The 12,096-nt window shown below is 43.7% G+C and overlaps 1 protein-coding gene across 3 annotated transcripts in view; it reads right to left on the bottom strand.

The window, feature by feature from the left end:
- CDC5L (cell division cycle 5 like) overlaps positions 1-4,286 on the bottom strand; it is a 44,550-nt gene extending 40,264 nt beyond the window's left edge. For all 3 annotated transcript variants that reach the window (XM_026507335.4, XM_044387188.3, XM_026507336.4), the window contains exons 1-2: positions 3,949-4,286; positions 1,545-1,648 (exon numbers count right to left, since the gene is read on the bottom strand). In XM_026507335.4, coding sequence (XP_026363120.1) covers positions 1,545-1,648; positions 3,949-3,993 — 149 coding nt within the window. In that variant the 5' untranslated portion in view covers positions 3,994-4,286. The remainder of the gene's footprint in view (positions 1-1,544; positions 1,649-3,948) is intronic.
- Between the last annotated feature and the right edge of the window lie 7,810 nt (positions 4,287-12,096).

Here is a 12,096-nt window from a genome sequence, read left to right as displayed (position 1 = left end):
CACCTAGCACGAATATTCTATTTACACATTAGACAGACTAACCTCTAGAGTCTGAAAAGACAAGCTAACTTTCAGCCTTCAATTATGAAAGCTGCTCTTTGTTCACAACAGAATGTTCATTATTTGGTTAACTTTACCCCAGTTAATATTCTCTAAGTCAACCAAATTCTACTGTATTTTATTTATGCAAGATTAATAATGCTTGAAAAAGGTAACCTAATTGAAACATGATCATATGCCTTCCTTCTCATCGTTTTCATTCATTTTACACTTTATTAGAGGTTTTGAAATTATCTGAAATAAGACAGTAACACCTCACACTTTTAGTGCTTCTAGTTTTCAAAACACTGTCTCATACTTTGGTTCAGTTCCCACAACACCTTGGCTTACTTCAAGTATCTGACTTACACTCACTAAATGCTTTCCAACATCATATGTTTTATTTGGAGTTTCTAAATTTAAGTAAAACTACTATGCCATCCTCTATCTTTCCTATCACACCACCCAACCCACCTTTTCCATCCAGTCTACTTAGCTGGCAAATAAGATACAAGCCTTACTAAATATTGGGGCAGGAGCTTAGCTCCACTAAGAGAAACAGAAATCAAAACTTCTTCAGGTGAGGACCATCTTTCTCTTTGGGATCCAATCTCTACATTCTGATCCTTTCTCCCACCCAGTGACTGGGAAATTAAGTCACTCTTATACAATCCAAAATATGACCCTAGTACCACATGGGTCAAGGCTGGGGCCAGATCACCCACGCCAAGGGCTTAATGTGTCCACTACCCAGTGACTTAAGAGGGGACACCACAGGTGCAGTGTTGGGTTAAGTTATATTCTGAGGTAGCAAATATACAATATTTCAACTGTTATTATGGCACCTGGGCGGCTCAGTCAGTTGAGCACTGCCTTCGGCTCAGGTCATGATCCCAGGGTCCTGGGATCAAGCCCCACATTGCGCTCCCTGCTCAGCAGGGAGTCTGCTTCTCCCTCTGCTCCTCCCCCTGCTCAGGCTTACTCTCTCACTCTCTCTCTCTGAGAGAAATAAAATCTTTAAAAAAAAAACAGTATTTCAACTATTAGAAAACTCAACTAACTGTGAGCTAGCCTAGAAAATTACCATTATTTATCATTAATTTCTTTGGGAAAGTAAGTTCTAAATCAACTTACAAACTTTTGGAATGCAATCCATTTACAAACTGGGGTCCATCAGTACTAAAAGTAAATTTATTTTACGCTTCACAAAACACTCTCAAGCACATTAACTGGTTTGAACCTCATATTTCCATCAGTTAAGGCCAACTACTATCATCCCAATTGGGAGAAAATAGGGACAAGAAAGAGAGGATAGAAAAATGGCTTGCCTAGAATCACACAGGAAGCAAGTGACAGCTAAGGTTTAAATCTAAATTCCCATCTCCCACTCCGTACTTTCTGTTCTATCACACTGCCTGCTTTCTTTGGCAAGGTTCAAAGAACTGACATTTTCCTCATCATAATTAAGGTCGCTTTCTGCTTTCCACTCATTAAGTGGTACATACCATCTGGCTTTGCACTGCTTTGCTGATTTTCTATGCAGCAGTGAGGCAATCCTAGACCACTGGTTTTTTCCATATTTCATTACCGCTGCTTTCAGAATTTCATCCTAAAAAAATTGTCAAAGAAAAACAATATATTCAATCACAAAATTCCAAGTGAGAAAAGACAAAATTTAAATTAACTCTGACAGGATTGCTAGGGAGAAAGAGAAAGTCATACACACACACACACACACACACAACCCCTAGGTAAGGGGGGGGGAGTACAAAAACTTCAATTACTATAATAATAAACAACAAACCAGAATTGGCGAAATGCAAAAAATTAAGAAGAAATCCCTCAGAAGGACATCCTATACTTCCTTATACACAAACTCTGCCCCACCCCAATAAACTGGGAGTATAGCCCAATCTGAGAAAGCCTACTTGGCTGTGATTAACAAAAAGTACTCTCCAATGTTTGACTGTTATCCTCCTCAAAGGGATACAACTCAATCATCTATTCATTCATTCAAAAAACATTTCCTGAACACCTGCCTTGTACCAGGTCTGGCGTACTTAGGAAAAGAGAATGAAATAGGCCTTAACCAGCCCTCAAGAAGCAAGTCAAGACTCTGGTGAATCCATTGTCCACTCCAGTTTACAAATACCACTTTCTCTCCAGTCCCATAACCCCTGCTTTGACTCAAAATTCCACATTTCAGGTCTGACCTAGGAATTAAGTATTTCTTCCCTACCGCACCAGTCAGTTCTTCCTCCATGCTCTAGTTATTATTTCACCAGAAGACCCATTCTGATATGGAATTCACCAATTCCAGGGGAGTCCAGAAAGGTAAACTACAGACCCCAAGGATAAGAGAGCAATAGATGAATGCACTTGGGGCATTTTCCACACTTGAGATACATGCGTCATACATGAGCCATTCCACACCCCCACCCCACCCCCCACCATCATCAGAGATTTAAAAAGACTGCAGGGCTTTGGCCACTACACAGGAATCCTGCTGTTACTTGATTTTGTACATCTGTCTCTCCCCCAGAAGTCATCTCTTCTCCAATTTAAACAGCCTAGTTCCCTCTGTGCAAGCTGTGAGACAAGGTTGTCAGGGATTTTATGTGTAACTTTGTTACAATACTGCTAGACTTAAACACATCTTCAACTAAGTACATACAGCAATTATCCAGCCCACTGGATTTATTCAGCAAACATTTGCCAAACAACCTATTTCATGTTGGTTACTGTCCTAAGTTCTAGGGATTCCAAGACCTGGTCCTCTCCCAGTGCTGTCTGCTGGGAAAATGCAATATCAACTAGCACTTTCTGAAAACTCCTGTGTGCCAGACTCTGTTCTAAATGTTGACTCATTTAATCCTCAAAAGATGATGATGATGATGATGATGATGATGATGATGATTCCCATTAAAATAATGAAGCTCTGAGAGGTTAAGTAATTTACCAGCAACACACAGAAGACTGTGATGCTTGCAAAAGGGTAAAGCAAGACGTGCCATGGGACCACTGGGGCTGTAACTTATTTTTACAGAATAACTGAGCAAAAATTTCAAGAGTTTCTGAACTGGTTTTGAAGGATGGTCAGAAAGATGTCAAGCAGTAGGAGGACATTCCAAGAAGGCACCAGAAGTAAAAAGACACTGCGTAAAAAGATAGAATGTGCTCAGGAAACTGACAAACTCAGTGCACCCTGAACACAAACTACACCAAAATCTTAATTGTATTTTACTCCTTCACCTCTGCCCTTCGGTTAGCCATTGGCATCATCCACTGCATTTCTGGAAGCAAAGAGACTACTGTAGGCAGTTTGTCCTATCTGGCTTCTATCCTGGCTGAGGCGGAGTGACAGGAAGAGACAGGCCTTGGATCTGTCGTGACGACAGACAAGTTATGCCATGATAACAGATAACAAGAGGGTTGCGGGCATAAACGGGCCCTGAACTTGGCGCTCAAGCTGCTTCCCTCTGCAAGGAAGTCAACGAAGAAACAAAGTTGTGGCCACAGCACTTCCCTATATTTGAGTTATCAGAGAAGCACTGTGCCCGGGCGGAGGGACGGAGGTGTGCCAGATTACCAACTCTCACTGATGTCCTGCCCCGCCCCCTCTACACTGCGAGTTCCTCCAGGGCGGGGGCGCGTCCTCGATTCAAGAAATATTCACTAAGGGCCTAACAAGTGCCTCCCACGTCCAGTGGTTAAATCACAGTCCCTGTCCTTGGGGTGCTTAAATAACGCAGGGCCGGACACCAGATTAAGCCCCGAGGGTCCGCCCCGCGGTGCCCCCCCTACGCAGACCCCGCAGGGCATCCTCCTCGACTCCCCGACCTCCGCGCGCGTGCGCATAAGCTGCCGAAGGGGGCGGAGGGCAGCGGACGGCGGGAAAAGGGGACTTACCTCGGTATTCCTCCATACGCCCCCCTTGATCATAATTCGAGGCATCTTGGCTGCGGGGTGTCTCGGCAAGCGGCCGAGAGAAGCTTCACGAAAGTAGTAACGGCGCTGCGGCCACGGGACCTAAAGCCACCACTTCCTCCAAGCGCGACCTTCTGGTTTGAAGAGATCTGCGCAAGCGTAAGGCTGGGGTGGGGGGAAGCAGAATAGCAAGTCTCGCGAGAACCCGGTTGCTGAAAGGAATAAGTGCCTTGTTGTTAAAGCTCTAGTCTAAGAAGACTGACAGAAAACCATCAAACCCCTCTGGTTAAAGCGCCCTACACCGCGCGCATGCCCAAAACAGGTTGGAGGAAACCACGGCTCTCGCGAGTTATAGCCGGTGGCCCTTAGTAGGCAAGGTTGTGGTGGGGTTGACCGTGACGTCACCTAGTGGCGAAGAGAGGGAACATATGCGTGCAGAATTGGCCCCGCTGCTCTAAGAAGAGCTTCGTTAATTTATTAATTTAGCGCTTTACTAGGCATTTAACTAATAGGAATTTGTTCGCAGAATACTAAGGAAAAGGAAAAATCTTATTTAAGCTTAATTTTTTTAATCTGTAAAATAGAGGTAATAGTATAGCAACCTCATAGGGCTGTCCTAAAGATTAAATGGGATCCTAAACCTAGCCCAATATCTGGCGTATAATAACTGCGCCCAAAAGTGGCAGCTGTTGTTACAAGAAGACAACCCCAGATGATCGGTGATTGTCCCAGAAACCTGCAAAAATGTCTTGCCATTCGTCGCTTATTCAGTCTATGTGGAATGATAAGAGTTACCATTGATAGGCACTGGTATTAGACAAACTCGGATTGGATTGAAATCTTGGCTCTTTCATCAGCTTGGGTAATAACCTTGCTGAGTCTCAGTATCCTCATCTGAAAAGTCGTGTTAAAGCCTCCTCATAAATTTGGGTGGCAAATTGAGACATACCTAAAACCCAATGTGGTAGAGATTGTCAAACTGCCATTCTACCTCCCAGGGACTCACTCGGTGTCCTTTGCCATTTCAAAACATTCCCTTGGTGTCAGCCCTGGAAGGTATGAAAATATTTCACGGACTGGGAAACATCTGAGTATTTATATAATGCCTTCCTTTTTATATTTCTTCATTTCTTCATTTGCCTCTTCTGGAAAAGCTACAGAATTTTCTGATTACATTTTTGTTAAATTTTTTTGCCTTGAAATGGGAAGTTGTACCAATAAAATCACTACTTTGTTGAGAGAAAGCAATGTTGGCTTATGAAGAATACACAGACTTGTCCATGTAAGATCTCAGTCCACTCTTACCTCTGCTATCAACTGTCTATGCAACTGGTGACAAGCCATTTTCTATCTCTGGACCTCTGTTTGCAATGCTTCTCTATACGATGTGTGACCATTACCTCCTGCCCACCCCAGCCCCCATCATTCACTCAGTTACTGTGGTTACCGTGTCTCGCTCTTTCTTACTCTCTCCTCTTTCCCTCTGTCTCTCTCTGTTTCTCTCTCTCTCTCTCTCTCTCTCTCTCACACACACACACACACACACACACACACACACCCCACACTGGCCATTTGATTGATCTGATCAAAGCTGAACCAATTAAGTCTCCTACCCGGGAATTTTAACACTGGAACCCAGAAGAGGCCAGTCTCTCTACTGGCCAATGCATCTCTAACATGTGACACCCAGGAGTTGTCTGTCACCACATTTCTGTATGATGTAGACTAAGAGGGAATAAAGCAAGTTCCAGGTGGATTGAGAGAAGCAGAGAGGAGAGTATTAAAAAACAGAGGTAGGTCCTGACTATGCCGGAGTCCCTGGATCCAGTATGTTCCTCGGTCTTAGGTGCATCCCTGTTCTTGAGTTATGATTAGTTCCCTTTCTGACTTTAGCCAGTTGGAGTTGGGTTTTTATTATTTGTAAGCAAGATTCCTAACAAATCAGAGTTGGACCCGTCCTCTCTCAAGAGCCATTTCAGATCTAACATTTCAAGTGTCCATGATGATGTCTTCTCCTCACTAGGACCACCTTTACCCTATACGTAAACCTCTGTACCAACTAGAAAAAGGTGCTTCCTCTTTGAGGCACTTTATTAACACTACTGGAATTGTCACAAAATACTGATGTTTTGGAAACAAGAGATCTACTACAAGAAAGTGAGATCTACCATGTCTACGATGTAAATAGTGCCCCCTAGGAGCATGCATTGTACAACCGGCCCACTGGGACAGAGCAGCCCTGTCAAATGTCCTCCAAGCCACCCTTGAACATGCACACTGCATGTCTCACTTAAGGATTCAGAAAATGCAACATCAGGGGGCGCCTGGGTGGCACAGCGGTTAGGCGTCTGCCTTCGGTTCAGGGCGTGATCCCTGCATTACGGGATCGAGCCCCACATCAGGCTCCTCTGCTATGAGCCTGCTTCTTCCTCTCCCACTCCCCCTGCTTGTGTTCCCTCTCTCGCTGGCTGTCTCTATCTCTGTCAAATAAATAAATAAAATCTTTAAAAAAAAAATGCAACATCATGCCAGTTCCGGGATGTCTAAAAACAGACCGTATAGCCATGAACACAAGAGGCTATCCTTCAACATGGCATGGATTGGCCAGCACCCCCACCATATCACCCCAACCTCATCAGCCAGGGCTTGGGACCCCCACAAAGAGGCCATCACCACCCCAGGGGCTGCCAAGGATCTCTGGCATGACAGCCATGAGGAGCAGCCATCATCAAGCAACCAGACTATACAGTCAGTCACTGTGATCTTTAGGAAAGTAAGTGGTCATTTCTAAACAGAGACTTAATGAGAAAGAGGCTCCACTTCTTCCTCACTCACCCACATATGTTTCCGCAGAGCACTGGCTGCAGGGGGATACTCTATTAAAAATAAACAAGTTTTTTATAATTATTTGAATTTGAAAAAAGCAGCATGCTCTGTCCACTCCCTTTTACACAGCTGCCAAAATCAAAGCCAGTATAGAAGTTCTAAGATGAAGAAACCTGTTTCTCCCTGTCGTGGGTTAAATTGCGCACCCCAAACAAATATGTTCCAGGTCCTAATCCCTGACACCTGTAAACATGACCTTATTTGGAAATCATCTCCATAGATGTATCAAGTTAAGATGAGGTCATACTGGAGTAGGGTGGACCTTAATCCAATGACTGGTGTCTTTATAAGAAGAGAAGAGAGGTAGACACACAGGGAGAACCCTATATGAAGAAGAAGGTGGAGGTTGGAATGAATGATGCATCTGTAAGTCAAGGAAAGCCAAGGATGGCCAGCAACACCGGAACTAAGAGAGAGGGATGGAATATCTTCTCCCTTTGAGCACGCAAGCATGAACCAATCTTGCTGACACCTTGATTTCGGACTTCCAGCCTCCTGAACTGTGAGTGAATAAATTTTTCTCATTGTAAGCCACCCACTTTGCAGTACCTTGTTACTATAGCTCTAGGAGATGAATATACTCCTTTTTTAATATAGCATTTCCAAACTAATGTGACCCTGGAAACCTTTCTTCTTATAATATCTATTGATATTTAAGAAACACGACTGGGGAAACTCTGGCCCAGGACAAAGAAGCTGGAGTCCATCCAGCTACAAAGGAGTAACAAGAGATGTTAGCAGGAGGGTTTGTTAGTTGCATTGTCCTCTGTTTTCCCACCTCTCATTCCTTCCTGAGGAGCTGGCTCTGACTGAGCCAACTTTGCTTAGCCAAGAAAACAATCGAAATTCTAGTTTCCTTCTTGTTTTTACCATCAAATTGTGCAGGAAAGGGCTAAAGCTAGGGTCAGAAGCCTGTGACAATACCGAGGCATCCGGGGCAGAGGATAGCCACCCTCAAAATCTTCATCATCTCCCCAAATAAACAGATGGAATTTCAGTAGGAACACTGTGCTCCTTTGCAAATATAATTTCAAGACAAAACCTCTAGCCCTACCCTGTCTACCAGATTGTTACCCCTAAGCCTCTCCCTTCCATTTAGAAATTCTTTAGCTAATGCAGGAAGGGGCTAATGTCTGGGTAGAAATGGAATTCCATGCACCCTAAATGCTAGTAAATCATACCGTAATGTTAAATTGGCTTGGATTTCACCTGCTGACACTACTTTGTGATGGATCTAGTTGTAGTTTGTAATTTTTTTTTTCCTCGGGTGCTTATATTCATTATTTCTAGGGAGTCCCCTGTGTCCTGAGGTGGCAGTGTTCCCGAAGACGTTTTGTTTTTTCTCAGGACACAGAGGCTCAACAGTCTTTCTGAGCTTATTTCTCAGTTTGGGATCAATATTCTGATCAGGTGATTTATATCTAGACCCTGCATCCACATGGCACAGACTTGGGATTTATATTTCTCAAAAAAGACTTTTCTATGTTTATGCACCCCAGACCCATATACCCAACCGCATCCCAAACAGTTCCACTTGTGTCACAGCTTCCTCAAATTCAACTTCCCAAAATTGAGCTCCTCCATAAAGCCTATACTTGTCCAGCATTCCTTATTTCAGTACATAGTACTGGGCTGCCTTGTATGGTGGTATAAGTAGTTCACTGCACAAGGGACAAAAGGGGGCTGAAATCTAGCTTGCACGCTGCTTACCAGGCAGTGCATCCACAGGACTATGTCTGCCAAGACGGCATCTTTCTCTAAGTGTGTAAAGACACCACACGTCACCCTGGGAAGAGCACCACCATCCACCTTGTGGCCACTTGTCCTTTTCCCATGGCTCCCCCACACCCATCTCAGAGTCTTACACTTTTACCTAGTTAGACCTCAAATCCATCTCCTTGGAGCCACTTCTGTAAGTTGCCAGATTTACCAAATAAAAATATAGAACTCCCAGTTAAACTTGAATTTCAAAAAAAAAAAAAAAACCATAATTTTTAGTATAAATATGCCTCGTGTCCATCTGTCCCCCCTTTCTAAAAGGACCCCGATTTTTACTCCACCCCACACTGCACCCAAACAAAAGAACACATTCCTAAGCAGATAATCAGAGCCATGTGCACACCATCACCACTGATAGCTGCCCCCACCCTGTTCCCATATTTGGTGGAGACCAACACCTTTCCTCAGAAAACAAGTCATTGGGATATTTGGCTTCTCATTTGATATGAAGCTGGATCCCTCCATGCATATTAAGAAATGTTTACTTTTCACAGATGTACCTCTTACACAGTCCTGGTTTGGGAGCCTGAATGTTGACTCCTCAAATCAATAAGGGTCCCCCCATCCCCAGGGTGGGCTCAGGACGTAACCCTTCCTAGAGTTCCCCAGCATTGGAAGGACACCAAAAGGGCTCCCATGTCTTTTCCTAGAGCCCACTGGGAACCTGGCCAGTAGACCCCCTAAGAGGTGCACTATCCCACATCAAGCCCATTGCTCAGTTTCAGGTCAAAGCATCACTCTATCCTGCTTTTCCAGCTCTCGGTCACTAGCATAATCTGGAGGAGCTCCAGCTCTAACATACTTCAGCAAGTCAGATCCTATAAACAAGGCTTTTATCCGCCCAGCTTTTGAGGGTCAAATGCCTAAGAGCAAAAGGAAACAGTCCAATCAAACTGGATACCTCATACTGGAAACGTAGACAATGAATGGAATTATACAGAATATTCATAAATCGTGTGTGGAATTTGTAAAAGTTATCATCCTAATATCTTAATATTTTGACAACTGAGAGTGCAGAGACTATAGAAACAGTCTTGGAATGGTCTTCATTTAGCTTATTTGGACTTCGGAGCCATTAGCCCTAAACAGAATATTCCCTCCACGCCACAGGAGCCAGTTTTCATTTTTCCCAGGATCTGAAATTAGAATACCTTGTGTACAATGTCAAGTTGTTACTCTAATGCATATACTTGGAAGTGTCACATACGGGTTGTTTCTATTAAGCCTGCGAGCTGCAGTTATTTAAAGAAATGAACACACGCACTCACCCACGTGCACACCTGCACACATGCTATTTATGAAGGAACCTAAAGTGAGGGGAAGGGGATCTTCACACCTTAAAAGGGCTAACATGTTTGTGTCTAGAAAGGAGGACTGGAACAGCTAGGACACCCAGATATTTTTTCCCACTTGGCCATTTGGTCTATGCCTTAGTCTCCCCAAAAGCTGCATCCACGTGCATTTATGTCCTGCCCAAAGCTAGCAGTGGAACTAGCTGTTGGCAATGCCGAGGAGTAGACCTGACCACTGAGATGGGCCCACAGTGGCCCCAAAATGTGATGTGCCCCAAATCCAGTGAAAATTGCCCTGATTTCCAGGAGATGGAATGTAGCACTGGAACTCCAGGGGGTCAATTATTCAACAGCTTTCTTTTTTAATCCTATCTACTTCGTTTTAGAGCCGTGGGTAGGAATTACATAGACCTCTTCGAAATCTAGAGGCTGCTATACATCTTCTGAAACTATACTTGGGTTGTTTTTCTTCATACCTTTACTGTGTAGGACTTCTTCATTCCAAAACACAAGAGGCCCCTCTGAGAGCAGTTTCCTGTTCCGCTTAGATAATCCCATCTGGAAATTCCTGCAGAATCACTTTCTGCATTTATATTGTGTTCTCCACTGTCCATCCGCACAGGCAACTGCAACTGACTTTTTTATATTTTAAGTCATGGAAGCACAAAAAATTATTTTTTTTCAGAAGTGGATATATTTGAGAAAATCTGTTGGCAACCTCTTTTTTCTTTCCTTTTCTAAATTACTTGGTTTTATTTTCTTTTCTGGATTTTGTTGGGGATAGGGGTAAGCTTTGTGTCCCAGGGGCAAGAGAATCAGCATGGAGGCGAGCTGATGTAGGCCAGGGTGTGGTCAGACAGTTGCTGGTGGTAGAACCACCATGTTCTCTGCTAGTTGGTCCAAAGGCCAGTATGAAGACAGCATGGGTGTACGGTGGTCTAAACCTGCTTCATTTACTTCGGCTATGTCTAGAGACAATGCTTTGACAGGGAAAGAAATCGTATCTTGTGTCTTGGGCATTTTGAGTGTCAGTGTGGGCCCCAATTCTCTCTTTCCACTTTCAGGTTTGGGGAGACCAGACCTGCAGACCTCATTAGCCAACTAGCAGGGTCTCCTTAGTAGAGCAGATTGGCTATGAAGATGCCGAGTCACTGGCTAGACTGCAGAGGGTCAGAGCCTGACTATATATGGTTGGCTTTTGTTCCCATCTTTTTCTCCAAATATTTGCTTCTTGCCTGATTGATGAAAGGCCCTAAGACTCAGGACTGGTCCTCATTGAGCTCTCGTCCTGCATGGCTGTGTGGACAAATGCTACAGAAGTGGGGAATGGAGTTGCAGGACAATGGTATGAATTACCTGCGGAGATCCAGCCTTCGCATTTTTCTGACATGTACCAAGCAAATAGTAGAGAAAATCTCAAATGGTATTAATAAAATGAGAACAATTTTACCAAATTAATGAAAACTCCATGTCTGCATTTTACCATTGATTTGAGAGCATCCTTCAAAAACTAAATTTAACTGAATAAAACTGAAGGTGGGTCGTCTACCAGTAGAATTGCATCAGTGTTAATTTCCCTGAGTTCAATATTTGTATTGCAACTGTTGGAGAAGATCCTTGACCTTAGGAGATACGTACTGAAGTATATAGTACGTAGGAGCAAAGGGTTATGATGTCGGCCACTCATTATCAAATAATCCCACAAAATAATGAGAGTGACAGAAGAGAGAGAGAGAGAATGCACAAAGTTTGACAAATGTTAACAATTGTAGATTCTGGGTGAAGGACATGTAGGCATTTGTTCATTGCATGAGTCTCATGACTTTTCTGTAAGTTTGAAAGTTTTCAAAATAGAAAGTTAAAAAGAGCAAAGCACAGGGATTATTCATCGAAGTCAAACATTTGAGCAGTCACACGGACAGAAGCGATCAATTGGGAAGAGGCTCTCCAGACTACAGTCAGTACAAGTTCTATGGGCCTGTTTCTGTTCAGGATTGTCTTGCAGAATCCAGAGAACCTGTGGATAGAGGCACGGTGTTAAAGGTTGTGCTCCGTTACAAGACTAACAGTGCTCAACCAACACACTCAACCAGCGATGCGTGACCGTAACATGGGCCCAAGGGACCACATTGGGGTAAAGGACACCATCCACTCTGGGAGAGGCTTTGCCTTC

The sequence above is a fragment of the Ursus arctos genome, unplaced genomic scaffold (genome assembly GCF_023065955.2).
Source record: "Ursus arctos isolate Adak ecotype North America unplaced genomic scaffold, UrsArc2.0 scaffold_29, whole genome shotgun sequence".
NCBI classification, from domain to species: Eukaryota; Metazoa; Chordata; class Mammalia; order Carnivora; family Ursidae; genus Ursus; species Ursus arctos.
The sequence above is the reverse complement of the archived record's forward strand: the minus strand, read 5'-3'. Positions and strand labels throughout refer to the sequence as shown.